This window comes from Salmo trutta, chromosome 39, assembly GCF_901001165.1.
Source record: "Salmo trutta chromosome 39, fSalTru1.1, whole genome shotgun sequence".
NCBI classification, from domain to species: domain Eukaryota; kingdom Metazoa; phylum Chordata; class Actinopteri; order Salmoniformes; family Salmonidae; genus Salmo; species Salmo trutta.
Genome location: NC_042995.1, coordinates 24,834,970 through 24,861,526, shown reverse-complemented (window position 1 = coordinate 24,861,526; position 26,557 = coordinate 24,834,970). Strand labels below are relative to the sequence as shown.

General features: G+C 39.9%; 1 protein-coding gene across 2 annotated transcripts; it reads right to left on the bottom strand.

Moving 5' to 3' along the window:
- On the bottom strand, nucleotides 1-25,939 carry LOC115179184 (integrin alpha-4). Of its 2 annotated transcripts, XM_029740544.1 has the most exons (28): nucleotides 25,593-25,939; nucleotides 25,335-25,450; nucleotides 24,052-24,155; nucleotides 23,601-23,730; nucleotides 23,331-23,398; nucleotides 23,089-23,215; nucleotides 22,712-22,797; nucleotides 21,874-21,936; nucleotides 19,670-19,807; nucleotides 19,316-19,424; nucleotides 18,997-19,091; nucleotides 18,437-18,527; nucleotides 17,859-17,904; nucleotides 17,529-17,683; nucleotides 17,074-17,234; nucleotides 15,870-16,022; nucleotides 14,846-14,922; nucleotides 14,245-14,395; nucleotides 13,881-13,979; nucleotides 12,706-12,782; nucleotides 12,355-12,444; nucleotides 12,158-12,239; nucleotides 11,881-11,988; nucleotides 3,660-3,995; nucleotides 3,333-3,458; nucleotides 3,147-3,242; nucleotides 572-691; nucleotides 1-125 (listed from the first exon to the last, which is right to left on the bottom strand). In XM_029740544.1, the coding sequence occupies exons 1-28, from the start codon at nucleotides 25,766-25,768 to the stop codon at nucleotides 57-59; spliced, it is 3,249 nt and encodes a 1,082-aa protein (XP_029596404.1). In that variant the 5' UTR covers nucleotides 25,769-25,939; the 3' UTR covers nucleotides 1-56. The 2 variants fall into 2 exon arrangements, with proteins under 2 accessions (XP_029596404.1, XP_029596405.1); XM_029740545.1 differs by lacking the exons at nucleotides 23,331-23,398; nucleotides 23,601-23,730; nucleotides 24,052-24,155; nucleotides 25,335-25,450; nucleotides 25,593-25,939 and having other exon boundaries at nucleotides 22,717-22,797; nucleotides 23,089-23,132.
- Nucleotides 25,940-26,557: the final 618 nt, after the last annotated feature.

The window sequence follows — 26,557 nt, the reverse complement described above, 5'->3', positions numbered from 1 at the left end:
TTTCCCCTTTAACAATGATATTGCGTCATATATTTGATATGAATCAATGTCCGTCCTCAGTAGTCCCAGCTGTGCCTTCGTATATTCGCCATCTTTTCCTCATACTTACTCTTAAAGAAGCCACTCTGTGAACAAAGTCCTTGATTTAGTACACAATTAAAACAGACATGCACGGTTCTAATTGTTAACAATAAACAATTGTTGAATGTTACTTTGTTAAAATATACAGATATTTAAAAAAATAAATGTTTACCTTTATTTAACTAAGCAAGTCAGTTAAGAACAAATTCTTATTTACAATGACGGCCTAGGAACATTTATGTTGTATGGTCTTAAAGACTGTAGATGAAAAGCAGCAGTCGCTTAGTCTAACATAATACACATTCACAAGATGCTTAACAATGACATAAAGAACAGAAAGACCCAGAAAATGAACCAGTAAGAACCAGGAAATGTACCAGTAAGAACCAGTAATTAACCAGTAAGAAGCAATAAATTAACCAGTAAGAACCAGGAAATTAACCAGTAAGAACCAGGAAATCAACTAGTTATTAAGAACTATGAAATGTACCTTCCACATGCAGATGACCAGCAAGGCAAGGATGAGGATGCCTAGGAAGAGACTGGCCACGATGATGAACAGCCCAATGACTGGTTTCAGTTTGTGGCTATGATGGGCTTCCAGGACAACCTGGAGAACATAGATCCAATTTTGTAAGTGATAAACAACAACGCCGTGGATGTTATTCCTAGTGTTCCATGAAATTAGTGCTTTTTGAAATTAGTGCTGATTTTAAGTAGAAATGTAATTCAAATGTACAGTGCCTTGGAAAAGTATTCACCCACTTGGCGTTTTTCCTATTTTGTTGCATTACAACCTGTAAATTAAATTGATTTTTATTTGGATTTCATGTAATGGACATACACAAAATAGTCCAAATTGGTAAAGCGAAATGAAAAAAATTACTTGTTTAAAAAAAATATAAACAATTTAAAATGGAAAAGTGGTGCGTAAGGTGAATGCACCAATTTGTAAGTCGCTCTGGATAAGAGCGTCTGCTAAATTACTTAAATGTAAATGTAAATGTGCGTGGATATGTATTCACCCCCTTTGCTATGAAGCCCTAAATAAGATCTGGTGCAACGAATAACCTTCAGAAGACACATAATTCCTTTTAAAAAAGTCCACCTGTGTGCAATCTCAGTGTCACATGATCTCCGTATATATACACATGTTCTGAAAGGCCCCAGAGTCTGCAACACCATGAAGCAAGGGGCACCACCAAGCAAGCGGCACTATGAAGACCAAGGGGCTCTCAAAACAGGTCAGGGACAAAGTTGTGAAGAAGTTCAGATCAGGGTTGGGTTATAAAATAATATCAGAAACTTTGATCATCCCACGGAGCATCATTAAATCCATTATTAAAACATGGAAAGAATATGGCACCACAACAAACCTGCCAAGAGAGGGCCGCCCAACAAAACTCACAGACCAGGCAAAGAGGGCATTAATCAGAGAGGCAACAAAGAAACCAAAGATAACCCTGAAGGAGCTGCACAGCTCCACAGCGGAGATTGGAGTATCTGTCCATAGGACCACTTTAAGCTGTACACTACACAGAGCTGGGCTTTACGAAAGAGTGGCCAGAAAAGAAGAAGCAAACATGTTTGGTGTTTGCCAAAAGGCATGTGGGAGACTCCCCAAACATATGGAAGAAGGTAGTCTGGTCAGATGAGACTAAAATTGAGCTTTTTGGCCATCAAGAATAACACTATGTCTGGCACAAACCCAACACCTCTCATTCCCCAAGAACACAATCCCCACAGTGAAGCATGGTGGTGGCAGTATCATGCTGTGGGGATGTTTTCATCGGCAGGGACTGGGAAACTGGTCAGAATTGAAGGAATGATGGATGGCGCTAAATACAGGGAAATTATTGAGGGAAACCTGTTTCAGTCTTCCAGAGATTTGAGACTGGGACGGAGGTTCACCTTCCAGCAGGACAATGACCCTAAGCATACTGCTAAAGCGACACTCGAGTGGTTTAAGGGGAAACATTTAAATGTCTTGGAATGGCCTAGTCAAAGCCCAGACCTCAATCCAATTGAGAATCTGTGGTATGACTTAGAGATTGCTGTACACCAGTGGAACCCATCCTTCTTGAAGGCGCTGGAGCAGTTTTGCCTTGAACAATGGGCAAAAATCCCAGTGGCTAGATGTGCCAAGCGTAAAGAGACATACCCCAAGAGACTTGCAGCTGTAATTGCTGCAAAAGGTGTTTCTACAAAGTATTGACTTGGGGGGGAGAGGGGTGAATAGTTATGCACTCTTTCACAATAAAAAATATTAGCATCTTCAGTGGTAGACATCTTGAGTAAATCAAATGATACAAACCCCCCAAAAATCAATTTTAATTCCAGGGTGTAAGGCAACAAAATAGGAACAATGCAAAGGGGGTGAATACTTTCGCAATCCTCTGTATATTGAATTAAAAGCCTGTTATATTCAATAATGTTCCCTTTAACATAGACCACATGGGGAGTTCAATAAATCTGATTTGTTTATATGAGGAAAGACTTGCTAAAGTGGCAAATGTAAGTATTCTGACACGTCCCTCTGAGCACCCTCTGTGACTTCCAGGCAGATTGTAACACAATTAACCCCAACATTTCTCCAAATTGTCACCATCATTGTAAAGCCTTAGTTATTTTGTTTCTTTAACAAAGCTATTTCTGAAGATTATTATTAATAATTTAATGTGATTAGTAATTAATTTTAAGGTAAAAAAAACTCTGTCTGTCCCTCATTTTAACCTCTTGAGATTGGAAAACATGTTGAACATGTGTTCTTTATGACATAATGTTAAAATCAGGTGAAGTCTTTTTATTACCAAGTTACACATTTCAAAAGGCACCAAATTGGTAGAACGTCCAAAATACCTTGAAGATAACAGGCTAATGTATGTACAGTAGCGTACTGTAGCAACCCTAGCCTAGTGAAGCTTACGATCTCCCACAAGTGGGTTTACCCTATTGGAGCAGTGGTTAGCATGTTTGCCTATGGTCTGGGAGACCTGGGTTTGACACCCACAAGGGACATTGCACAGTTGGGGATTCTCATGAAAATTATAAAGTGTTTGACTTACCACTGTAATGGGGTCTTCTTTTAAGAACCAAATAAATGGGTCCTTCTTGGGTGATATGACAGCAGTGGTCTCTAACAGCATGACACCATGTCTTCCCTTGGAGAGAGAACACGGGAAAATGTCACCACAATACTTATTGATTTATGTAAAAACCTATACAATTAGTATACACTGCACAGTCCTCACCGGTGAGATGTCTAAAACTCCCGAATTCATTTCGACCTCCATTTCAATGGTGACATCTTTCCCAATGTCCATGTCTCCAAGCTCACACACCGCGTACAGACAGAGAGCATCCTCTTTCATACAGTACTGGACAAAAAGACAACATCCTTACAATTGTTCATAGTTTTGCTCATCAACGGCCCAGTTCTGATTTCAAATATGTACACAGTTAAATCCACATTTGTCCCATTGACATGAATACATGTTTTCAACATACTGTATCTTTGAGTTTCAGCGTTCTGGTCACAAAGTGGCTTCCAAGCAAAGCGTTGTAGCAAACGTACTTACCATATGTCTTCTACTTCTTTTCGAGAAGAAGAAGAAGAAAAGTTCATTCAAGGGATTGGAGTCAGGCAGATCACACTCATCCTCAATAACACTGGTCCAGTTTCTGACATTGGCCCAATAGGATGTACTAGTCCAATTGGTGTCAGTGGTACTGGAAGTATTAGTCCAATAAGGGTGAGTGGTGCTGGAGCTATTCATCCAATAGCTGTCAGTGGTAGTTGTCACATTTAACCAAACACTGTCAATGGTACTGGCCCTCTGGCTTCCATACATGTTGCCATGTGTACTGCTGGTCCCATCAGTGGAGTTTTGAATGTAACACCACCCAGAAGATGACTGTATGCGAGAGACAAAGTAATGTGAACACCAGGATAAGTAAATTCTATACATAAGAGACATGGATCATGTTCATTAGGATAAAGCAGGGGTCTTTAACCTTTCTTGCCCAGGGACCCCCACCTAGGCAAATCAGCAACATAGGGACCCCCATCATCTGTTAGCAAAAACAATTCCTCACATCTTTTCTTATCATCAGGTGAATGATACTGGCAAGGAGAAGTAATCAACATTTAAAAATGAATTGATTTGGTAGACAGTTTTTCATTATTATGACCTCCCTTCACAGTACAACATTTTTTTATGAAATGTATGCATTCACTACTGTAAGTCACTCTGGATAAGAGCGTCTGCTAAATGACTAAAATGTAAATGTAAAATGTGCCGACCCGCTCATTAGGCAGAATTAGGCAACTGCCTATGGTGGCAGATTGACTAGGGTGGCATATTCTGAGTTAAACTGGCCAAAACGCACCTACAACAACACATAAAACATCACATAATTCTGCCCCAAAAATATTTCTCAACCACTGGCATATGGGCTTTTTAGGCGAGCACTGATGCCGGCCTGTGATAAGCAGTGCCCACTGTACTAAGCAGAGGCTTGCAAAAGTGTGTTGCGAAAGTATTTACCCCCTTGGCATTTTTCAATTTTGTTGCCTTACAACCTGGAATTTAAATTGATTGTATTTTTTTTTTGGGGGGGGGAGGTTGTATCATTTGATTTACACAACATCCATACCACTTTGAAAATGCAAAATATTTTTTATTGTGAAGCAAACAAGGAATAAGACAGAAAAAATGAAAACTTGGGCATGCATAACTATTCACCCACCCAAAGTCAATACTTTATAGAGCCCCATTTGCAGCAATTGCAGCTGCAAATCTCTTGGGGTATGTTTCTATAAGCTTGGCACATCTAGCCACTCGGATATTTGCCCATTCTTCAAGGCAAAACTGCTCCAGCTCCTTCAAGTTGGATGGGCTTTTTACTGAGGAAGCCACTCCTCAGTAAAAAGCACCTGACATGACAGCCTCCTTGGAGTTTGTCAAAAGGCACCTTAAGACTCTCAGACCATGAGAAACAAGATCGGATGATACCAGGATTGAACCCTAAGCACCTGTCAAAAGGCACCTTAAGACTCTCAGACCATGAGAAACAAGATCGGATGATACCAGGATTTGACTCAAGTGCTGTTGTACAGCAATCTCTAAGTCATATCACAGATTCTCAATTGGATTGAGGTCTGGGCTTTGACTAGGCCATTTCAAGACATTTAAATGTTTCCCCTTCAACCACTCGAGTGTTGCTTTAAGAGTATGCTTAGGGTTATTGTCCTGCTGGAAGGTGAACCTCCGTCCCAGTCTCAAATCTCTGGAAGAATTCCCCTGTCTTTAGCGCCATGATCATTCCTTCAATTCTGACCAGTTTCCCAGTCCCTGCCGATGAAAAACATCCCTACAGCATGATGCTGCCACCACCATGCTTCACTGTGGGTATGGTGTTCTTTGGGTGATGAGATGTTGGGTTTGTGCCAGACGTTGCGTTTTCATTGATGTCCAAAAAGCTCAATTTTAGTCTCATCTAACCAGACTAACTTCTTCCATATGTTTGGGGAGTCTCCCGCATGCCTTTTGGCAAATACCAGACATGTTGCTTATTTTTTTCTTTAAGCAATGGCTTTTTTCTGGCCATTCTTCTGTAAAGCCCAGCTCTGTGTAGTGTACAGCTTAAAGTGGTGCTATGGACAGATACTCCAATCACCGCTGTGGAGCTTTGCAGCTTCTTCAGGGTTATCTTTGGCCTCTTTGTTGCCTCTCTGATTAATGCCCTCCTTGCCTGGTCTGTGCGTTTTGGTGGGCGGCCCTCTCTTGGCAGGTATGTTGTAGTGCCATATTCTTCCCATTTTTTAATAATGGATTTAATGGTGCTCCGTGGGATGTTCAAAGTTTCAGATATTTTTTTTGTAACCCAACCCTGATCTGTACTTCTCCGCATATTTGTCTCTGACCTGTTTGGAGAGCTCCTTGGTCTTCATGGTGCCGCTTGCTTGGTGGTGCCCCTTGCTTAGTTGTGTTGCAGACTCTGGGGCCTTCAGAACAGGTGTATATACACTGAGATCATGTGACACTTAGATTGCACACAGGTGGACTTTATTTAACTAATTATGTGACTAATGAAGGTAATTGGTTGCAGCAGATCTTATTTAGAGGCTTCATAGCAAAGGGGGTGAATACATAAGCACGCACCACTTTTCCATTTTGTATTTCTTAAATTTTTTTGAAAAAGTTATTTTTTTCATTTCACTTTACCAATTTGGACAATTTTGTGTATGTCCATTACATGAAATCCAAATAAAAATTAATTTAAATTACAGGATGTAATGTAACAAAATAGGAAAAACTACAAGGGGGTGAATACTTTCGCAACGTGAAAACTTTCGCAAATGATACATCCCCCCCCAAAATCCATTTTAATTCCAGGTTCTAAGGCAACAAAATAGGAAAAATGCCAAGGGGGTGAATACTTTCGCAAGCCAATAGCTGATTTTTCATCCCATCTCCTCTGAGGTGTATGAATTAGGTACGCTAGCTAGTAGCTATCACAGTCAGGTCAGCTCTAGCTATCTGTGAGATACCGATATGAGTTGCCTATTTTTACTAACAGCTGTTGTTTGTATGGAAATGTTTTGTAGCCTTTGGTCTGGTCAAAAGTGTGCCAACGTTAGCTATTACTTTTGCCCCAATCACACTAGACCAGATTCAAACGATGAAACCATCAGCCAAATAATTGATATTGTGACATTTTCTTCAGTGCAGTGTGAGTTTTTATTAGTCAGTATGGCAAAGTAATGTTATTGATCTGCCAGTTTCCCTAGCTAATTCCCTACTTTACACTGACAAAGTAATAAACAGCTCTAACGTTTCAGGCTTCACTGTCATGGTGCACAGTTGAGGTCTGCGCCAGACCGATTTCTTTATCCTGCTCCTTTCTGCACCAGCAGCTTTTCATACCACACCCTGCCCGCCCCAGCTGGCTTTCTGTCTGACTCCCACCCGCTACCGCAAGAACTGGTCCCAAACCCAACTGCAGTCCAGTAATGTTATTTTAGGCTTATGTGACACAGCTCACTTGCCAGCCATGGTCCCGGCAATATGAAATGTGCAAAAATAACATTACCTGAGATTCTCTCATATCCTAATATGAGGGCCATCTTTATTACTGGGCTAGATCAGCCAATATGCTAGATGTAGTTTGAAGAGAGCAGAGTTGGAGAGACTTTCACTTTCTCTTGAGATATTTTTATAGCCTACCTTTTAGGAGTGGGAAGATTTTCAGACGGAGAAATATGGGTGATCAATATTTAGGAATTTCTAGGCAATGTAGTAAACTATAGCCTAATCATAGGCCCATTTAGGAAATACATTTCCTTGAAAAGATAACTGCCCCGTGCTTCTCTGCCCACACATAGGCTATAGCCTACTCTGTTTAATTGAGACCACACGCGCACCTGGCTACTGAACTTGAAGCACCAAGAATGATGACAGCAACACTTGCTATGTTTTGAATAGGCCTGTAGGATATAGCCTACCTTTAACACAATCTTTATTATTGAATTACCTTTGATCTAGTTTAGTCTTCTTAATCACTTAAATATATTTAATAATGATCTCTTACCTAACTTGATGACTGTGGGCATTTTTGCATACTTTTTGTTCTAAATAGAGACGGCATATTGTATTGTGTAAAAAGACAGGAAATGAGCTTTAGATGCCCTAACAAATTCTGGGGGAGGACCCAAAGACCCCCATCAGGTTATGTCCCACCCACTTCTAAAACCAAAGTGACCCCCTGACTTTAGCACTCCACCAACATTCCGTAAAATAAAAATGTGAACATAAATCATGTGGCCAATATAGCATATGATAGAAAGAGTATGTGGCCTTTTTTGTAGCCTACAGGCTGGATTTAAAATGTATGACAATGTAATGAGATGGAAACTTTTCACATCATGCAGGTTTTTTCCTGAAATAGTCTAACCTAAATAGCGCCCAATCTAATAAAAATGCTCTGACATGTTAACAAACAACTTATCCTAAAAACAGGACAGGTCAAAGTAAAATGGACAATATGGAATGGACAATCAGGCTACTCACAACTACCGTTCAGGAATTTCATCCCTTGGTCGAAAATGCCATGATCAGTGGTTTCAAGTTTGTATCCGTCAATGTTTTACGAAGTGATCATAGCCAAAACGAAAATACTTCTGCATTTCCCGCTGTGTAAACACATTGCAAATAGGCTCTGGATATCTCCTCCTGATAAAGTTGGGTAGCTGATATTCAGAGCTTAAATAGCCACATTGATTAGTTACAGGAATCAGGACGCATGAAGACAATGCAATGGCCTGTTTTACAAATGGTTGGCCTACCACATGGATCTGCGTTCATAAAATTCCATTGTGCTCTGACATCGAAAGCTGCACCACAATAAGCATGGACCAACGGCGACGTCTTTTGGACATCTTTTTTTGGTCCTGTCCAGACTGGCCGTCTCTTTTCAGTGTGTTTTTCAAACGTTAAGCCTACCACATAGATGGGCATTCCTAAAATTACATTTCAGGCAACACTGTAGAGTATATCCCAGTAAGCACGGACCGATGCTGATGCCCTTTTGGATGTCTTTCTTTGGTCCTGTCTGGACTGGATATATTTTTTTGCTGCGGTCCGGACCGACCTTGAGTTCTAAGTCCACAGATATCGGTTTTTGGTCCAGTCCAGACCAAATCTGAACCAATCATAGACTTCTATGTTTGGTTCAGATTTTGTCCGGTCTGGAGCAGCCTTGATTTGGCCTAAACATAAATGTCTATGAATGAGGTATTCTCAACTTTCCTTCAAAACTGAAAATGTACCTGATTTCAACTTCTGGAAAAAAAGTATTTTCACCTTTCATTCAGAACTTAAATTGAACATCTGGAAAATATGTATTGTAGATGTATTTCAAATTCATTTGGTATACTAGGACTATTCTAGTTTTTTTTAGGGGGGGGGGTGCATAAGAGGCCCCAGGTTTAATATACTTGGGATAAACAACAAAAAATGTTTAAACCATTTTGAAATTGTGTGTTTCTTGTCAGACAAATGCAAGTAGTCCTTCCCTGTTTACGTTTGTTTTTCCTGTTTGGTGTCTTAAGCACCTTAAACACCATTATAGCCATTTCCATCTGATAGGGAGCCTATCATACAAGTTCACTATTTAGTGAAGTAATCCAATGCAAGGTTATTAATGTAAAAAGAAAACTAGGTTGGGTAAAAGTTATTACTTACAACATGATATAATATTTGTATTATTCTGTATCTGTTTGCTACTAATTTGTTTCTTATGAATGACAGACCATATGACGTCCCTGTCACGACTTCCGCCGAAGTCGGTCCCTCTCCTTGTTCGGGCAGCGTTCGGCGGTCGACGTCACCGGTCTTCTAGCCATCGCCGCTCCACCTTTCATTTTCCATTTGTTTTGTCTTGTTTTCCTGCACACCTGATTTACTTCTCCTCATAATTACTATGTGTATTTTGCCCTCTGTTCCCTCCATGTCTGTGTGGGGTATTGTTTATTGTCAGGTTGGCACGCTTCCGGCTGGTTTGCGCCAAGTTTTGTTTTGCACCCGTGCTTTGTGGCAGCCAGTACTTTGTACTTGGTTATTGTACTTTGTGCTGCCTCACTTGTTCTTTGGGCATTTGTTTTTGTGACGCAGTTGTGTTCTGTTCAAATAATTGCCTCAGTAAAGTGCTTTGTTCACTCATCTCTGCTCTCCTGCGCCTGACTTCCATACACCAGCTACACCCATCATTGACAGTCCCGGAGCTACAAGGGGGCTAAAGGGGGCTTAGCCCCCTCAGTTCAAACTTTATCCCCCTCAGTTTTAGTTTTATGTCCCTATATGAAAATAGCAAAAAAAGTTACAATGATTGTGACAGGTTGGCGCCCAAAAATCTGTATCTCTCAGCTGCACTGTGTCAGCACCATGGACAGGGCCCGCTGTTGTGTGTGGGGGTGACCTTGATAATTTATTGTTAAAACGAGAGGCTGCCTGGATCTTTAACTTAAAGACCCTTGCACCCTTCGGTCTCAACATAGACTTTGATCTTAAGCCATGCTTGTGATTATTGTGACTTTGCCATTGTGGTTGTTTGTGGGCTTGTGTAGTCTAGAATGAATCTATGATCGTATGCTATCCACTTGTTTTTTTGTATGCTGTTCTTTGTATGCCATTTTTATATTTGAGAATTAACCAATGATATTAGGCCACACTTGGCCATGATTACAGACACCTGTGTGTCTTTTGACACTATATAAACAAGTCATCTCGCAGTGTTTGATCATACCCTGATGAAGACAGCTTGGCTGTCGAAACGTTGGATATTACATTTTTGCATCTGAGCTCCTAGAGTGTGCGGCTCTCCCTTATTTTCAAGTTTTCTACTCCGCTAGCTAGCACCTCGCCTTAATAGGTGTGTGTTTCTTTTTCTTCTAGAGTGTGTGTGTAGGCAGCCTGATCTCATAGACTAGACGTAAAATAGTCAAAGTAAATCCATGGCATCCACAGCTAAATGCGAGAACTAATTTTCCACTTTGACAAACGTGTTCAGTCAGAACAGAAGAAGCATGCTACACCCGAGGAAAGATCAACTAATCCATCTGGCATTTGAGGGGCATCTTACAAGAAGATTTCAGGGAGAATGGAATGATCGATTACTCAGGAAGATCCAAAGAGTTGCAACTCTTTTGAAAATGTAAGATTGAAACAATTCAGCTGGTTGTTTTTTTAATCAAAATCTTGCTTTAGTGTGTAGGGCCTGTCGATGGTGCAGACAGAGCAATGATATTTTGTGCCTTTGAACCTGTCACTTCCTGGTCAAAAGCATATTTTTTATGTGTATTGTGGTATGGTGTGATATAAGAGGAATTCAATATCATTCCAATGCAAGAACCCAATAGCTACATATTGGTATGTTTCATCATAGAAATAGATAGGCTACATTCTATTATGGATTTCTTGGTAGCATATTGATTTTCATTACTGTAAATGGAACTGTACGTATTGGACACATGTTTATGGTAGGCTGAAATTGCTTAATTGATTACATGGGTCGAATTTGATTGTGCCATATCGCAACGTGTTGCTGAACTCGTGAACGAACTGCATGCTTTTCCATGTTTGAAGCGAGCCAGTATAGGTCTATTTATTTGGCAAGACAGCTGTGCATGGCTGCATCATACTGTAGTAGTCTGTAGGCTATGTTTTGGTCATTTGGATCTCCATTCGAGCCTCAATATAGATTGTGTCATGCCTTTATCGATCAGATATTTTGTTTACTAGGCCTACTTGGTACCTCTGTTTTATTCTGTTCGCATTCGTTCACATTCGCAGTTGTGTCTGTATTCTAAGCCAAACTGCTATTCAGTATTTTTGTTTGTATGCATGAATAACTAGGCTATTACTTTCAGCATTTAGTTTGCATTATTTTGGTAAGACAGCTGTGTGTATGGCTGCATTCACACAGGCTGTTTGCAATAGGGTAATTGCTCATCTAAATAGCATTGCTGATCTAGCGCAGGAGAGATATTCTACAGATTTGAAAAGCACGGAGTCTCTGTATTTTCACTTAATGTTTATTATGGTATAGCGTTATTATATAAACAGAATTCAATATAATTCCAATGCAAGAACCCCCAAAAATGTTGCCGCCTCGGCAATTTCAACTGCCCCCTTAGTCACTTTATCCTGGTGCCAGGTCTGCCATATGACTGTCTTCATCTGCGCAATTATGTTCTGATTCAGTGTTCCATAACATTAACTGAGCAATGCAAGCACATACCTGTATGTCCAAAATGTTGAGCAGTCTGTATGGATACGGTGCTAAAGCTTTGGGGATATCAATTTCCACTCTTGTGCCGTGAGATATGCTTGGACCAACATTGACAACCTGAGTGAGATATTTAAAGATAGATGTCTTAATACCATAAAGTGCCGAAACTTTACATTAGAGCCCTAGCCAGAATTCATGACAATTACATTTTTCTAACAATCCTGTTAACAAATGGAATTCTCACCTAGCTGTGCTGTTATTATAGAAACACATTTAACAACAATACCTTGAAAGTGTAGTTGAACCTCTCAGTGGAGCAGTGTGGATCCTCAAAGTCCCCAAACACAAAATCTGTTCGGGATACAAAACTACAGCCACAGGGATATAGATAATTACAAATACATTGATAAATCAACGTCTTATCAGTGTTTATAAAGTAGTATGCTAGAATATTGTATATAATAGAGTGATACCATGTCTTACCCGTGGATGTTTAGATTCACTCCATATCTCAATAGCAGAGTCAGATTAACAATATTGTCATGGAGAAGATCTTCATTTTCAAAATTCTCCCTGTATAGAGAGTATGTATACAATGAGTGTACAAAACATTAAGAACACCTGCTCTTTGCAACTCAATATTAGGAAGGTGTTATTTATGTTTTGTACACTCAGTGTACAGTAGATGTAAATAACACCAAAAGAAGTAAATAACACCAAAAAAATGGTTTAAGATTCAAAACAGCCACCTTTGTAGATTTTTTTCATTATCAAGTGGGAAAGCAAGTGAAAACAGGACAGTGTTAAAAAAGAAAATAGACAGTAAATGTTTACCGGGTTGCATTGATTATAATGTTCAGGTCACCAGGTTCACTGTCAGCACTGACATCCAGTAGAAAACTGATATTAACCTTAGAGGGCAAGATATAGACATAATATCATGAGAAATTCTAAATATGTCCCGTCAGATAATGACATTATTTCACAAAAATACATCAGGCTAGGCACAAAACAGAAGAAAATGTAGTGAAATGAGGAGATACTAAAATGTTTTGTTAAGTATGCTCTACAGAACACAACCCAGGACCACTTTTGATGACCCAAGAAGTGTATTATGATAATAAAATACGCACAAGGGAATTAAAAGTAAATGGACTGAAATACCTTGCAGAAGAGGGTTTAACTCTTTTTGTACTTTCTGTGCAAGTACTTAAAGGCCCAGTGCAGTCAAAAACATGATTAACCTATTTTTTTATAGATATTTCCACACTATGAGGTTGGAATAATACTGTGAAATTGTGAAAATTATGATAATGCCCTTTTAGTGAAAGAGCTGTTTGAAAAGGCTGCATGACATTTCAGGCTGTTTTGTTGGGATGGAGTTTTGGCCTGCCTGGTGATATCACCAATAAGAAAGAGAGTTTCAAACTTCTCTGCAATAAAATCTAGTTTTCAGTTTTCCGCTCCCTACTCCCAGACAGTCCTGGCAAAATTATTACTAGAGAAATTGCTCTTTGATAAGAAGCTATTTTTGTTTCTATTGGACTATTTTAAAGCAATCACAGTAAGAAATTATTCGATATTGAGATAAAAATGGCTGCAATTGATAATTCCGCCACTTTTCAACCTCATATTCCTAATCTCCAGCACCGAACCAGTGTCTACATATGTGAAAACAGCGCATTTCTATGATTTGTGGTTAAAAAAATAAGGAAGGTCCTAAAAAAATGCTATCACCGGGTAGGATTAAAAGTAAAAAACATACATTTTCAAAACCTGCAACAAGTTCTTAGCTCAAGGGAGGAGATGTTCTTGCTCCCTACATCACCGCGAATGTCATTTTTGAAAATCACTGTTTTTAGAACGTTTAAACATTTGATGATTATCGGGTAGAATTTTAAAAAATACAAATAATCTACAAAAGGTAGAAATGCGCTTTTTTCACATATGTTAACACAGATAATGAAAGTGAAGTTGAAAAGTGGTGGAGTTGCCCTTCATGTATATACTTTGGCTAAGGCGTTGAAAAACAAATTTCCCACGCTGCAATCTAGCCCGACACTTGTCTTCTCTTCCTCTGCGATTTTACAGCTCACATATTTCTCCTCCTGCAACCACATGTGCAACATTTGGTTAGACCCATTCAGTTTGCAATATGCCCCATGTGCATGAGCCAAGAGCTCTCGGTATCAAAGGGATAGTTCAAAACACATCATCATCATCATTTTGCTCTGTACTGAAAGAGATCTTAAAACATACACAATTTTAGGATTTGTATCAATAGTGGACTAATGAACAAAATACTATGTTTGACAGTAGATAAAACATCTGTGGTAGGTGTAAGGTTGTGTTAGCAACTAGCAGTGCTCCTACAGCGTCCAACACTTTGATGAAGTAGAGATTTCTGGGGTATCTCAGGTGAAGCATGGGGAGGAAGGCAGCGTCGCCAGCATTGGACAGTGTAACGTTCAGTAGAATGGTCTTCCCCTCCCCCAGGGCAACGTATGGCATGTCTCTGTGTGTCCTGAGAAGGAGAGAGAGAGAAAGAGAGAGAGAGTTATAAAGTGAGATAAAAAATAAATATAATCAAAGTTGTTACAAGTAGACCTCAGAGTCCAGCTGTGGTTTTGTCTGAATAAGTAACAGTTACTAGCACATACAGTAAAGAGCAAGCAAGCATGTAGAGGGTAACAAACCTCATGGCTCTGATCGAAAGATGCAAGGCAGAGATGAGAGAAGAGAAAAGGAGAGAGATACACATGCACACACCCACATATATAACATATATAAGATAATATATAACCTACTACCATTTTCATGCCCTCATTATCAATAGGTAGCCCCCATTTCCCTGTATTCACAGCATAAAATGACTTACAATCGTGCTCTTCAGATTTAATTCCCAGAGTGAAATGAAACAAGTAAATTCAAGAGTAAAGATTAAGATAGATGATCTGAGGGAGAAGGAGTTCACCTCGGTAACAGCAGCTGTGCAGACACTTGCAGATTGGTGGAACAGTTGGCCCAGGCACAGTACCTGGTGAATACAGTCTGTGGGAGGCTGTTACCTTTAGTGAGTTAATTAACTACTTCCTCTTCAGGTACAAAGCACAATGCAAGAAACACTACTAAAAAGTGCCGGAAATGTACATGTTATAAATGTGTTGAAAATAAAATAATCACACCATTTTTATGAGGAGGGCCTTTTTAGTTCCTATATACATTTACAGTCTATTGGAAACAGGTTATCAACTCATTTCACATTGAACCTTTATTTAACAAGGCAAGTCAGTTAAGAACAAATTCTTATTTACAATGACAGCCTACTGGGGAACAGTGGGTTAACTACCTTGTTCAGGGGCAGAACAACAGATTTTTACCTTGTCAGCTCAGGGATTTGATCCAGCAACAGTTCGGTCACTGGCCCAACACTTTAACCACTAGGCTACCTGCCACCCTAATGTTCCACATACGATGGAACATGTTAGAATTGCCAATGGAATATGTTAATCTTGTGTGAAATTTCCGGTAGAGAAAGCTGAAAACCCACCCATATATGCTGTACCACTGCCATATCATGTCCGACTTGGAACAATCAGGATACTAAATGATAAACCATGCATTAACTACATACTGCACTGTACAATAATATAGTACACCACTGGATGGCCCTGTTTGAATATTTTGAAAATGCATTCCTTCTCCCATCCTTTAAGTATAGTCTTTATCTAAATTGACCCATTGTCAAGTCTTGCTCTCCTTAGCTACTGTTGTAACTAGGACAACATCTTCCCAGGAAAACCTATTTCCCTTTCAAACCAATGGAGTACCACTCAATTCACCACAATCTTTGACAATGGGTCAATTGGGTGACAATCCTGCTTTCCCCTATCCAATCACGTATTATCTTTGATTGTTTCAAGGAAACAGAATAAAGGAATGGTGGATTTCAAAGCTTTTGAACAGGGCCTCAGTCTTTGATCTCCACCTCAACCTACCTTGTTGGTCAGCAAGTTGCTGTACTTCCCTCCCCTTTGGAGCATAGGCCTGAGAGAGGGAAAGCTCTCGGAGTTACCCCTCACCACATTGTGCTTTCCCAGCTCATACTGCAGCTCAAAGTGGATTGGGGTGAAGATGTCCCGAATGTCTCTCTGGAAAGGGGAGGAAGGGGAAGGAACAAGACTGTACTGTACTGTAGCTATATTCACCACTATTTTCAGGTGGATTGCAGTTAAGTAATGGGTAAACTGCTTATTCTCTTTGGCATACTATGAGCAACATTTTTTCTCATGTAAAAAATCACAGATGCCTAAAATAATATAAAACTAACTTGAAACATTTATTTAACATTGTAATAATGTGACATGCACGGATGCACACAATACAAATGTGAGATACACTATTTGGAACTTGCATGAAATAATATGCCTTCCGTTCTATTTGAAATTGTATTGTTATTATTTGACATGTGCATACTACGGGTGAAAGTTCAATGTTCATGGTTTCACTGTGCTGGTTCATTTTTCAAATTTTGGTTTTCAAGAAGGAAGCTGTGGTATGTTCAAGACCTGGGTATCATGACCCCTCCGCTGCATAGTGACCTCCAGAAGCCTCTTAGGAGAACCTGTTTTGGTCTCGTTTTGCATCAAACTTTCAACATCCTTAATATACTATATGTTATACACCACATGTTGTCAACATCACCTCCAATTCTACAGACACACCACACACACACACATATGTACACACATTCTGACTAGCAGATGTAGGCCTACTTCACCTTTTAAAAAATACTTTCACACATGCTTGATATCAATAGCTTGCTTCTTTGACAAAATCACATCTACTGAAGTAGAACATCAATAGATAAAACAGGTTCTATCTTCTGCATCTTAGCCTGACATTGCTCATCCATATATCTATATATTCTTATTTCATTCCTTTACTTAGATTTGGGTGTATTAGGTATTTGTTTTGGAATTGTTAGATATTACTTGTTAGATATTGCTGCAACGTCGGAACTAGAAGCAGAAGCATTTTGCTTCACTCGCAATAACATCTGCTAATCATGTGTATGTGACCAATACAATTTCATTTGATTTGAGAACCTCTCTGGGGCAGAGATCACCTGACTACCCCTTTCCATCTAACACTGTACCCCCATTCCCTGCCCTTGTCCCCTCCATCCTCCAGTCCCCTCACCCTCAGAAAGGCCAGGTGGGTAACACAGGTCATGTTGCCATGCCTGGTCTTGATGCTGCCTGCTGTGGCATTTGATAACGCTGTGCCATTGGTGGTGAAGAAGAATCTGGACTGGAGCCCCTCTATGTGCTTGACATCAGCCGTCAGGTTGTAAAGTATTTCTGCATGTGGGACACAGATATGGGATCCTTTCAGAGCACCACTGAGAGTTCAAGAACAGTTACATTACATAGGTATGTGATATAAAATATTTGTACAATTGCTTTTAAGAAATGCTAAACAAACAATAAGCTACAAAACCAATAAACCACATTTGTATGACAGAGATATTCTAAATCAATAGAAAAAAGTGCCATGCAGCATTGTTTGAACAACGTGGCATAAATTAGCTATGAAAAAGTTAAGGCTGCTGTGTGATGTGGTGTGTTAGGGTGGAGTGGGGTGTGGTGGCTCACCGATGAGCCCAGAGACACGTTGCGTGTGCAACTGGAAGCACACAGTGGTTTTGAGGCAAATGGCAGGCTGGCCGTTCTCTGTACACAGGGCATGGGTGCGGTTCACACTAGGAGGAAGAAGTATCGTCGCCTCCACCACAACAACCGCCCGTGACCTACCACCCAGAGATGGAAACACACATAACACAAACACACATACGCACACACGCGCACACAATGCATACACGCACGCACACACAAAAAATGAAAGGGAATCTAAAATAAATATTATATTCTTCAGACTCTCAAGTCCAGATTGTTTAACTGTGTCTTCTGTCGCTGTTACTGTACCTCAGAACAACAGCAGAGTCGGACAGAAAGGCTCCCACGGCCACATCTGTGGACAGATATTGGAAGAGGTAATGTTACCTTACTACCAGTTAGTAGTAAGGTTACTACCAGTTAGACTAAAAAGTAACGTGGTTTGTTTAACAGAAGAAAAATGTAGGCTATATTAATATGAATGAATAGCTTAAAGAGACATAGATGGAAGGAAGGAAGGAAGGAAGTAAGTAAGTAAGTAAGTAAGTAAGTAAGTAAGTAAGGAAGGAAGTAAGTAAGTAAGTAAGTAAGTAAGTAAGTAAGTAAGTAAGTAAGTAAGTAAGTAAGTAAGTAAGTAAGTAAGTAAGTAAGTAAGTAAGTAAGTAAGTAAGTAAGTAAGTAAGTAAGTAAGTAAGTAAGTAAGTAAGTAAGTAAGTAAGTAAGTAAGTAAGTAAGTAAGTAAGTAAGTAAGTAAGTAAGTAAGTAAGTAAGTAAGTAAGTAAGTAAGTAAGTAAGTAAGTAAGTAAGTAAGTAAGTAAGGAAGGAAGGAAGGAAGGAAGGAAGGAAGGAAGGAAGGATGGGGTTGTTGGGGCATCAGAGTGTCTTACCTGGGTAATCGTTTTCATCAACATCAATGCCCCCCGACACAGACTGGCCAAACATCTTGAAAGCACTACCCAAAACAGACCCAGCAATCCTCTGTTTAAATGGGAAGAATGAATACCATATTCTTGTGAGTTGGAAAGATCTAAGCACCATTATCATTGTTTCCTCATACTGAATGTGTTATTGAACAAACCAACAAGCTTCACAGTTGTACTGTAACACACAAGATGAGTAAAAAAACTGTTTTAGGGAATTCAGTCAGAACTGATATTTCCAGCAGTTCAACTCCACTCTTAGAAAAAAAGCGTTATTCGGCTGTCCCCATACGGGAACCCTTTTTGGTTCCAGGTAGAACTATTTGGGATTCCATGTAGAACCCTCTGTGAAAAGAGTTCTACCTGGAACCAAAAGGGTCCTTCATAGGGTTCTCCTGTGAGGACAGCCGATGGAACCATTTTAGGTTCCAGATAGTTTTTTTTAAGAGTGTGGGGACAGACGCACGCACAAACACACGTACACACTCATTCCCATGCACACGTACTAACACCGTTTGGGGACATACTTGAGAAAAGTATCGTTCAAGTCCCGTCTTCCTCCCATTATAGATATAAATAGCACCATGTAGGTCATCCTCTTGTGGTGCCCCAACTGCAACATCTGCAAAGCAGTTAGGCAGTCTCTATTCATTTTCATCTATTCTCAAATGTTGAGATTCTATCACTGGCCAAACTAGCTTAATAATTTGACTTTTGTGTTTCACTCTGCAGCTGCGTTAATATGACTTCTATTTTGATAAATAAGAGGTACAATTTTACATACTCATTGAAAACCATTTAATGGTTAATCCATTTTTGGACCCTAAATTACATATATACATTTACCTGGATAGCCATCACCATCAATATCTCCAAGACTTGTGATACTTTCCCCAAACCGGGCTGCATATGAATCTTTCCCTGCTAATGTAAACTCCATCTCCTTCATGTTAGCCTGAGGAAGGGGAAAAAAATAGCTTTTTTGGAAATTGAAATTTCAACAGCATTGTGTCTAGATACCAATTGGATATTGGAGGAAAAACGCAATCCTCCAACCAGGATTTCTGGAAAACCTGAGAATTTAGGGAAAGTTATCAGAATTTTTAAACCCTATTGCTTTGAGAAAGTACAAAGGTGTACATTAGATCTACCAGCCCTCTACCATACAGTAACTTGTCTAGGGGATGACAATTTGCTCACCTGTCCCTGGTTCATGTAGATGTGCACACGGCCCTCCTCCCTCACGGCGCTGAACATTGGAGCTCCCACCAGCAGGTCAGACAGGCCATCAGTGTTCAGGTCCACCGCACACACAGTGGCCCCAAAATAGGAACCCAGCTGTGAAAAGGATGCAAAAGAAAAAAAACACATCTTGGGCCGGTTTCAAAGAAAGTGATGAAGCCTGTATTGGACTAAAAAGCATTTTCAATGGAGACTCTCCAATGAAAGTGATTTTTAGTCTAGCACTAGACCTAATCTGTGTCTGGGAAACTGCACCCTTGTGTAACAAACCCAAAGACTTATGGGAGATATGAAGTCTTTAAAGCCTTATGATTGGATAAGGCAACCCAATGGTAGTTCAATACGCTCTGCACATCAGAGAGCATCCATTGGATAATGTCAGCGTTGTGATTGATGGCAGATATTCCCCTTCAGAAAATTATCAAATGTGTTGAGATGGACCATTTCAACGAAAACATAGGATCACCAAAACATAGACAAAACATCATCCAGCGTAGCCATAACATGACAAAACATAATCACCCTATGTACAGTTGAAGTCAGAAGTTTACATACACTTAGGTTGGAGTCGTTAAAACTCATTTTTCAACCACTCCACAAATGTCTTGTTAACAAATTATAGTTTTGGCAAGTCAGTTAGGACTTCTATCTACTCTGTGCATGACTCAAGTAATTTTTTCAACAGTTGTTTACAGACAGATTAGTTCACTTATAATTCACTGTATCACAAATCCAGTGTGTCAGAAGTTTACATACACTAAGTTGAGTGTGCCTTTAAACAGCTTGGAAAATTCCAGAAAATGATGTAATGGCTTTAGAAGCTTCTGATAGGATAATTAACATCACTTGAGTCAATTGGAGGTTTACCTGTGGATGTATTTCAAGGCCTACCTTAAACTCAGTGCTTCTTTGCTTGACATCATGGGAAAATCTAACGAAATCAGCGAAGACCTCAGAAAAGAAATTGTAGACAACCACAAGTCTGGTTCATCATTGGGAGCAATTTCCAAATGCCTGAAGGTACCACGTTCATCTGTACAAACAATAGTACGCAAGTATAAACACCATGGGACCACGAAGCAATCATACCGCTCAGGAAGGTGACGCGTTCTGTCTCCTAGAGATGAACGTACTTTGGTGAAATCAATCCCAGAACAGTAGCAAAGGACCTTGTGAAGATGCTGGAGGAATCAGGTACAAAAGTATCTATATCCACAGTAAAACGAGTCCTATATCGACATAACCTCAAAGGCTGATCAGCAAGGAAGAAGCCACTGCTCCAAAACCGCCATAAAAAATCCAGACTATGGTGTGCAAATGCACATGGGGACAAAGATGGTCTGGTCTGATGAAACAAAAATAGAACTGTTTGGCCATAATGACCATTGTTATGTTTGGAGGAAAAAGGGGGAGGCTTGCAAGTCGAAGAGCACCATCCCAGCCGTGAAGCATGAGGGTGGCAGCATCATGTTGTGGGGGTGCTTTGCTGCAGGACGGACTGGTGCACTTCACAAAATAGATGGCATCATGAGGGGGAAAAATGATGTGGATATATTGAAGCAACATCTCAAGACAACAGTCAAGAAGTTAAAGCTTGGTCGCAAATGGGTCTTCCAAATGGACAATGACCCCAAGCATACTTCCAAAGTTGTGGCAAAATGGCATAAGGACAACAAAGTCAAGGTATTGGAGTGGCCATCACAAAGCCCTGACCTCAATCCTATAGAAAATTTGTTGGCAGAACTGAAAAAGCTTGAGCGAGTAAGGAGGCCTACAAACCTGACTCAGTTACACCAGCTCTGTCAGGAGGATTGGGCCAAAGTTATTGTGGGAAGCTTGTGGAAGGCTACCCAAAACATTTGACCCAAGTTAAACAATTTAATGGCAATGCTACCAAATACTAATTGAGTGTATGTAAACTTCTGACCCACTGGGAATGTGATGAAATAAATAAAAGCTGAAATAAATCATTCTTTCTACAATTATTCTGACATTTCACATTCTTAAAATAAAGTGGTGATCCTAACTGACCTAAGACAGGGCATTTTTCTAGGATTAAATGTCAGGAATTGTGAAAAACTGAGTTTAAATGTATTTGGCTAAGGTGCATGTAAACTTCCGACTTCAACTGTAGACAAAACATGGTAATGACCCTCCCTCACCTTTTGTCCTTTGACCTCAGAGATGATGCTCAGTGTGCTGGACTCTATGCTAAAAATGTAGGCCTGGGGAAGAGATGGAGAGGGACAGTCACTTACATTTGGAGATTGCACTGTCTGATGATTTGGAGACTGCACTGTCTGATGCTGAGGCATGAACTAATGTGTATGAAAGGGATTGTTTTTTTGTCCATTCCTATAGCAATGGTTATGTGGCCCTCAAGATCAGGGTTCAAATACTTTTTGCCAAAAGGCCCATTTATGATTTGTGAGGATGTCCTGTGGGAAAATTCTTGAGAAAAAAATAATTTTAATGATCAGACACTGAACTATAACAAAACACCCTCATAATTGAAAGATGTCTTATAATCATTTTCAGACAGGCTAATGTGTATTAGCCTGTCTGAAAACGATTATAAGACATCTTTCACTTCTCTGTTCCTTAATCACTGATCTGACATGACACATTTAGAGAAGGATATGCAATAGAACAGGGCTGCCCAACCCTCTTCCTTGAGATCTACTGTCCTGTAGGTTTTCAGTCTAACCCTAATTTAGCATATCTGATTCAGCTAGTTAGGGTCTTGTTGATCAGCTAATTAGTAGAATCAGGTGTGTTAAATTAGGGTTGGACTGAACCCACAGGATGATAGATCTCCATGGAGGAGGGTTGGGCAGCCCTGCAATAGAACATTTGCTTACACCGATAGAGTAATCTCTGGTCAGTGATTACTTCAAGGAAGGGAGAAAGGAAGGAAGAATGCATTTTAAGGACCTGAGTGTATCTCTGTTTTTCTGTAGATGACAATGGGTTGGAAAGAGATGCAGTGTTAACTCTTACTCTACCAGTCTGCCCATACTGGGGGGCTCCTCCCACTACCTCAGTGGAGTCTGGGTGCAGGAAGTGGCCAGCGCTGACTGAGTACCCTAAAACAAGAGAGAGACACTGCATCGTTTTCACTGCTTACATACATAAACAATGGATTATCCTAACCTGTCAGGAGATGAGTGTGATGTTCATGTGAAAGAAAAGAGCAGGGGAGTTTAGGGCTAGGACTAGGAGAGAGAGAGAGAGAGAGAGAGAGACGGAAAGGACAGTATGGTCACCCTACTGTACATGCATTGAATGTCAGTCACTTTGAGATGATAGAAAGCCAAGATATGAATGAATATAACTAGTGTAAAGGTAATGTCAGTTCACTTCCCTAGTTCACTTACCCAAATAACTTCCATAGAGGACAACGTTATCATCCAAGTAGGCAGAAGTGACCTGGCTGGATATGTTGTGGACAAAAACAGACCCAGTCCAATAGAAGGTTCCAGGGGCTCCCATTACTATGAGGTCCTATTAAACATAACAGTACACACCAATGTAACTAATCTCAATTTAATGTGCAATATTACAGTAAGCATTTGCAATAAGTTAGAATTCTCTGAGAGCAGACATATTTCAAGCATACCCCAATAAGGACATTTGAAATCCCTGCTTGACATGATGCATAGTCATTGTCAAACTGTTTTTGGTGATCTATTTAAAAACAAAACAAATGTGTAAGGACAACAATGGTTGATACAAACTATTCATAGTGGAGGATAAAAAAACATCAACAATAAACAAGGCAATGCACAATTACTAAACCATGTTCTTTAATTAATTAATTCATCCATTCATTCATACAGGAAGACAATATTCCTGGGCAGTCATGTTGAGTGATGCAATGTGGCCATACCTCTGTAGCATGGAATCAAAGGACTTGATTGATTCAAGTCCGACTCCAATTTGTAGCATACGCCATGTGGCAACTTATATAGATCGTCTTTTTTGGTGAAGAAGACATTTTTCCAACGATGTCCACAGGCCTGAAATGTAAAATGAAATACTCAAATTAACAAATAACGTTGGTTTAAATTTCAATACCGAGGTGTGTCTTTACTCAATGTAACAAGTCTAGTCAAGTCTGAAATGAACCCCAACAGACAGAGACAGAAACTGTGCAAAAGTTTATATTGTACACATCATATAGGAATCTCTCTCTCTCGTTCTCTCTCTCTGTTTTTCTCTCTCTCACTCGAACACACACACACACACACACACACACACACACACACACACACACACACACACACACACACACACACACACACACACACACACACACACACTACACACACTACACATACCAACACAAGTCCATCCTGCTCCCGCCTGGAGAGGCTCACACCAAGCCACTGGTTTTCAACCTCAGCAGAACAGTGTCTGCCACAGGGCATGTCACTCATTACACCTACATGGAGAAATTAAACAACAGCAACACGTGTCATCAACCCAGGACAAGCATGTGTTTATCAGGAAATCAACCACGCAACAAACTAGCTCCTGCCAACTGTAAATGAGGTAGTTAGAGGGGAAACCCTGGGTATTTAAGTATCTGAAGACTGCTTCTAGTGCAGACTGGGTGTTACTAATAAATAATAAAGTATTCAATTTGCTTAGCCTTTTTATTACAGAACGAATCTCAAAGCATGAAAAAAGCCAAACAAACACAAACAAATGCTATTTAGTTTACAAATGTAGTTTATTACAATATGTTGGACTACATCTCAGACTTAACTTTGATCATGATCTTAACGCCAAAAGATCCAAAACTCTTGACGAGGTCACTAGGTGTTGGGTTAAGGTCACTACATTAACCCTTCCTTCCAGAGATCATGTCCCCATGCTCACGTGTACATGCCAATTGCCTCACGGGCGCAATCCCACTTCTGACACCAATGTAGCAGATTTGGAGGTTAGCCCTGACCGTGACTCAAACTCGGGTCCAGCAACTGTCAAGCCAACACCTTAACCTTTACGTCAAGAGGTCCGAACATCTCGATGAGGCCGCTAGGTGTTGGGTCACGGTTGCTACAATATTTTAGCAGAATCTATTTTCCTCAATCTACATTCAAATGACTAAAACCAAATAAAAAATAGGGTAGAAATGTAAATGGACCTACATTTATATAGTTTATTCACTCTGTCCAGCTTACTAACAATCACCAAAATGAAAGCAAGACAATCAGGGAGCATTGAAAATCAAATTTAAAAGATGGATAGAGGACTATTTTTTGCAAGTTTTGAAAGCAAGGAAATATAACACATTTTTAGTGCGGCCCTCTGGACTTTAGTAAAGACCAAAAATTGCTAAATGAGTTTCACATCTCTGGTACAAAAGGACACTGGGGGGGACACTGAAGCTGTTGATATTGTGGAGATCTTGTACAACACCTACAGTAATAACCGCATAAAGAGGTTGACTGACAGAAGAAGATCCCAGGGTTTGAATCCCAATAAGGCTGTCCCTAAAATGTGAGATGAATGATGAAAAAGCTGTACTTAAGGTATCTAAAGATGGTTGATGCAGTAAATCTGCAATAACATGGATTAAGTATGACGACAGTTAATAATTGATTAATATACTAACCCAGTTGAATCTGTTCACAGTCCTTCTTGTCTGTAATTTTGCACTTGTAGATTGCTCCAGGATTCCTGACAGCCTGGTTGAACTTTGAATTTGCAACTGGTGCGCCAACTATTACCCTATAACAGACAGAATTTGACAGTCATCAATGTGTAGAACATAATGGGAAGATTAAAAACAATTTCAGACTAAAATAAACATTCCCTTCTGTTGCACACTGAATAATTTACATTTTCATCGCATTAAAATTTCAACACGCACCATGTCTGTTGCTGATGCTTGTGGAGCAACACAGAATATCCAAAAAATGATCCGTTCGGACCACTGAGTGGAATAGCGTGCGATATGTCTAAATTGTACGAATCGGCATGACGTAAGAGAAAGCAAAACAGCATGTTTAGCCCTATGCTGTATAACCCTAGCCCGAATGTAGTCATTTTTGATAAATGTAGCGGCGTTCCAAAGATCAAAAATGAAACGAATGTTATCTTGCTCAAACATCTGTGGGGGCTTTCGTCCCTTGCTGCTCCATCTTCGGATACATGGTAATAGTGCAGTATGAGGAGGATGTCCTAACAAAATGTAGTAGGCAGAAAGTTTGACAGAAAGTAACGTGGAGTCATCACAACACAGAGACCAACCTCACTTCCCCAATTTGGCGCGCTGTAACATTAAAACAATAGCCGTCAATGCGCTTCTATGATTCATTTTTAAGTCTCCATTAAACCACACAGCTTTTTATCTCAAACGACACAATTGTAAAAAAATGTTCATTCATGTTGTGACTTAGCCTGAAACAAGGCAACATTATGCTGTCACTGAAATAAGTATGTTTTGCTTTAGTACATGAGCTTGTTTGGAAATGAGAAGGCAAATTAAAAATATGTGTTCGGAGTGTGTATCGGAGGTGAAGTCAGGTGCAGGAGAGCAGAGTGTAGTAAACAGGCGCACTTTTATTCCGGTCAAAATGACAGCACAAAAATAACATAAAATGTGCCCAAAACACAGACAAAAAGTAATGCTCGTAACAATATCCTCAATATCAAAACACACGTAACACAAAACAATCCTACACAAAGACATGATGGGGAACAGAGGAATAAATACATATGAATTGATTGGGGAATGAACCAGGTGTGCATGGAATAAGACAAAACAAACGGATACATGAAAAATGGAGCGGCGATGGCTAGAAAGCCGGTGACGTCGACGGCCGAACGCCACCC

Excerpts from the sequence above, each read along its gene's own strand:
- LOC115179184 (XM_029740544.1), bottom strand. The coding sequence starts at position 25,768 with ATGACTACATTCGGGCTAGGGTTATACAGCATAGGGCTAAACATGCTG. Across the intron at positions 19,092-19,315 it reads TGATGGTGATGGCTATCCAG|ATGTTGCAGTTGGGGCACCA; the intron begins GTAAATGTATAT and ends ACTGCTTTGCAG. Across the intron at positions 14,396-14,845 it reads GCACAGCTGCTGTTACCGAG|GACACACAGAGACATGCCAT; the intron begins GTGAACTCCTTC and ends TCTCCTTCTCAG.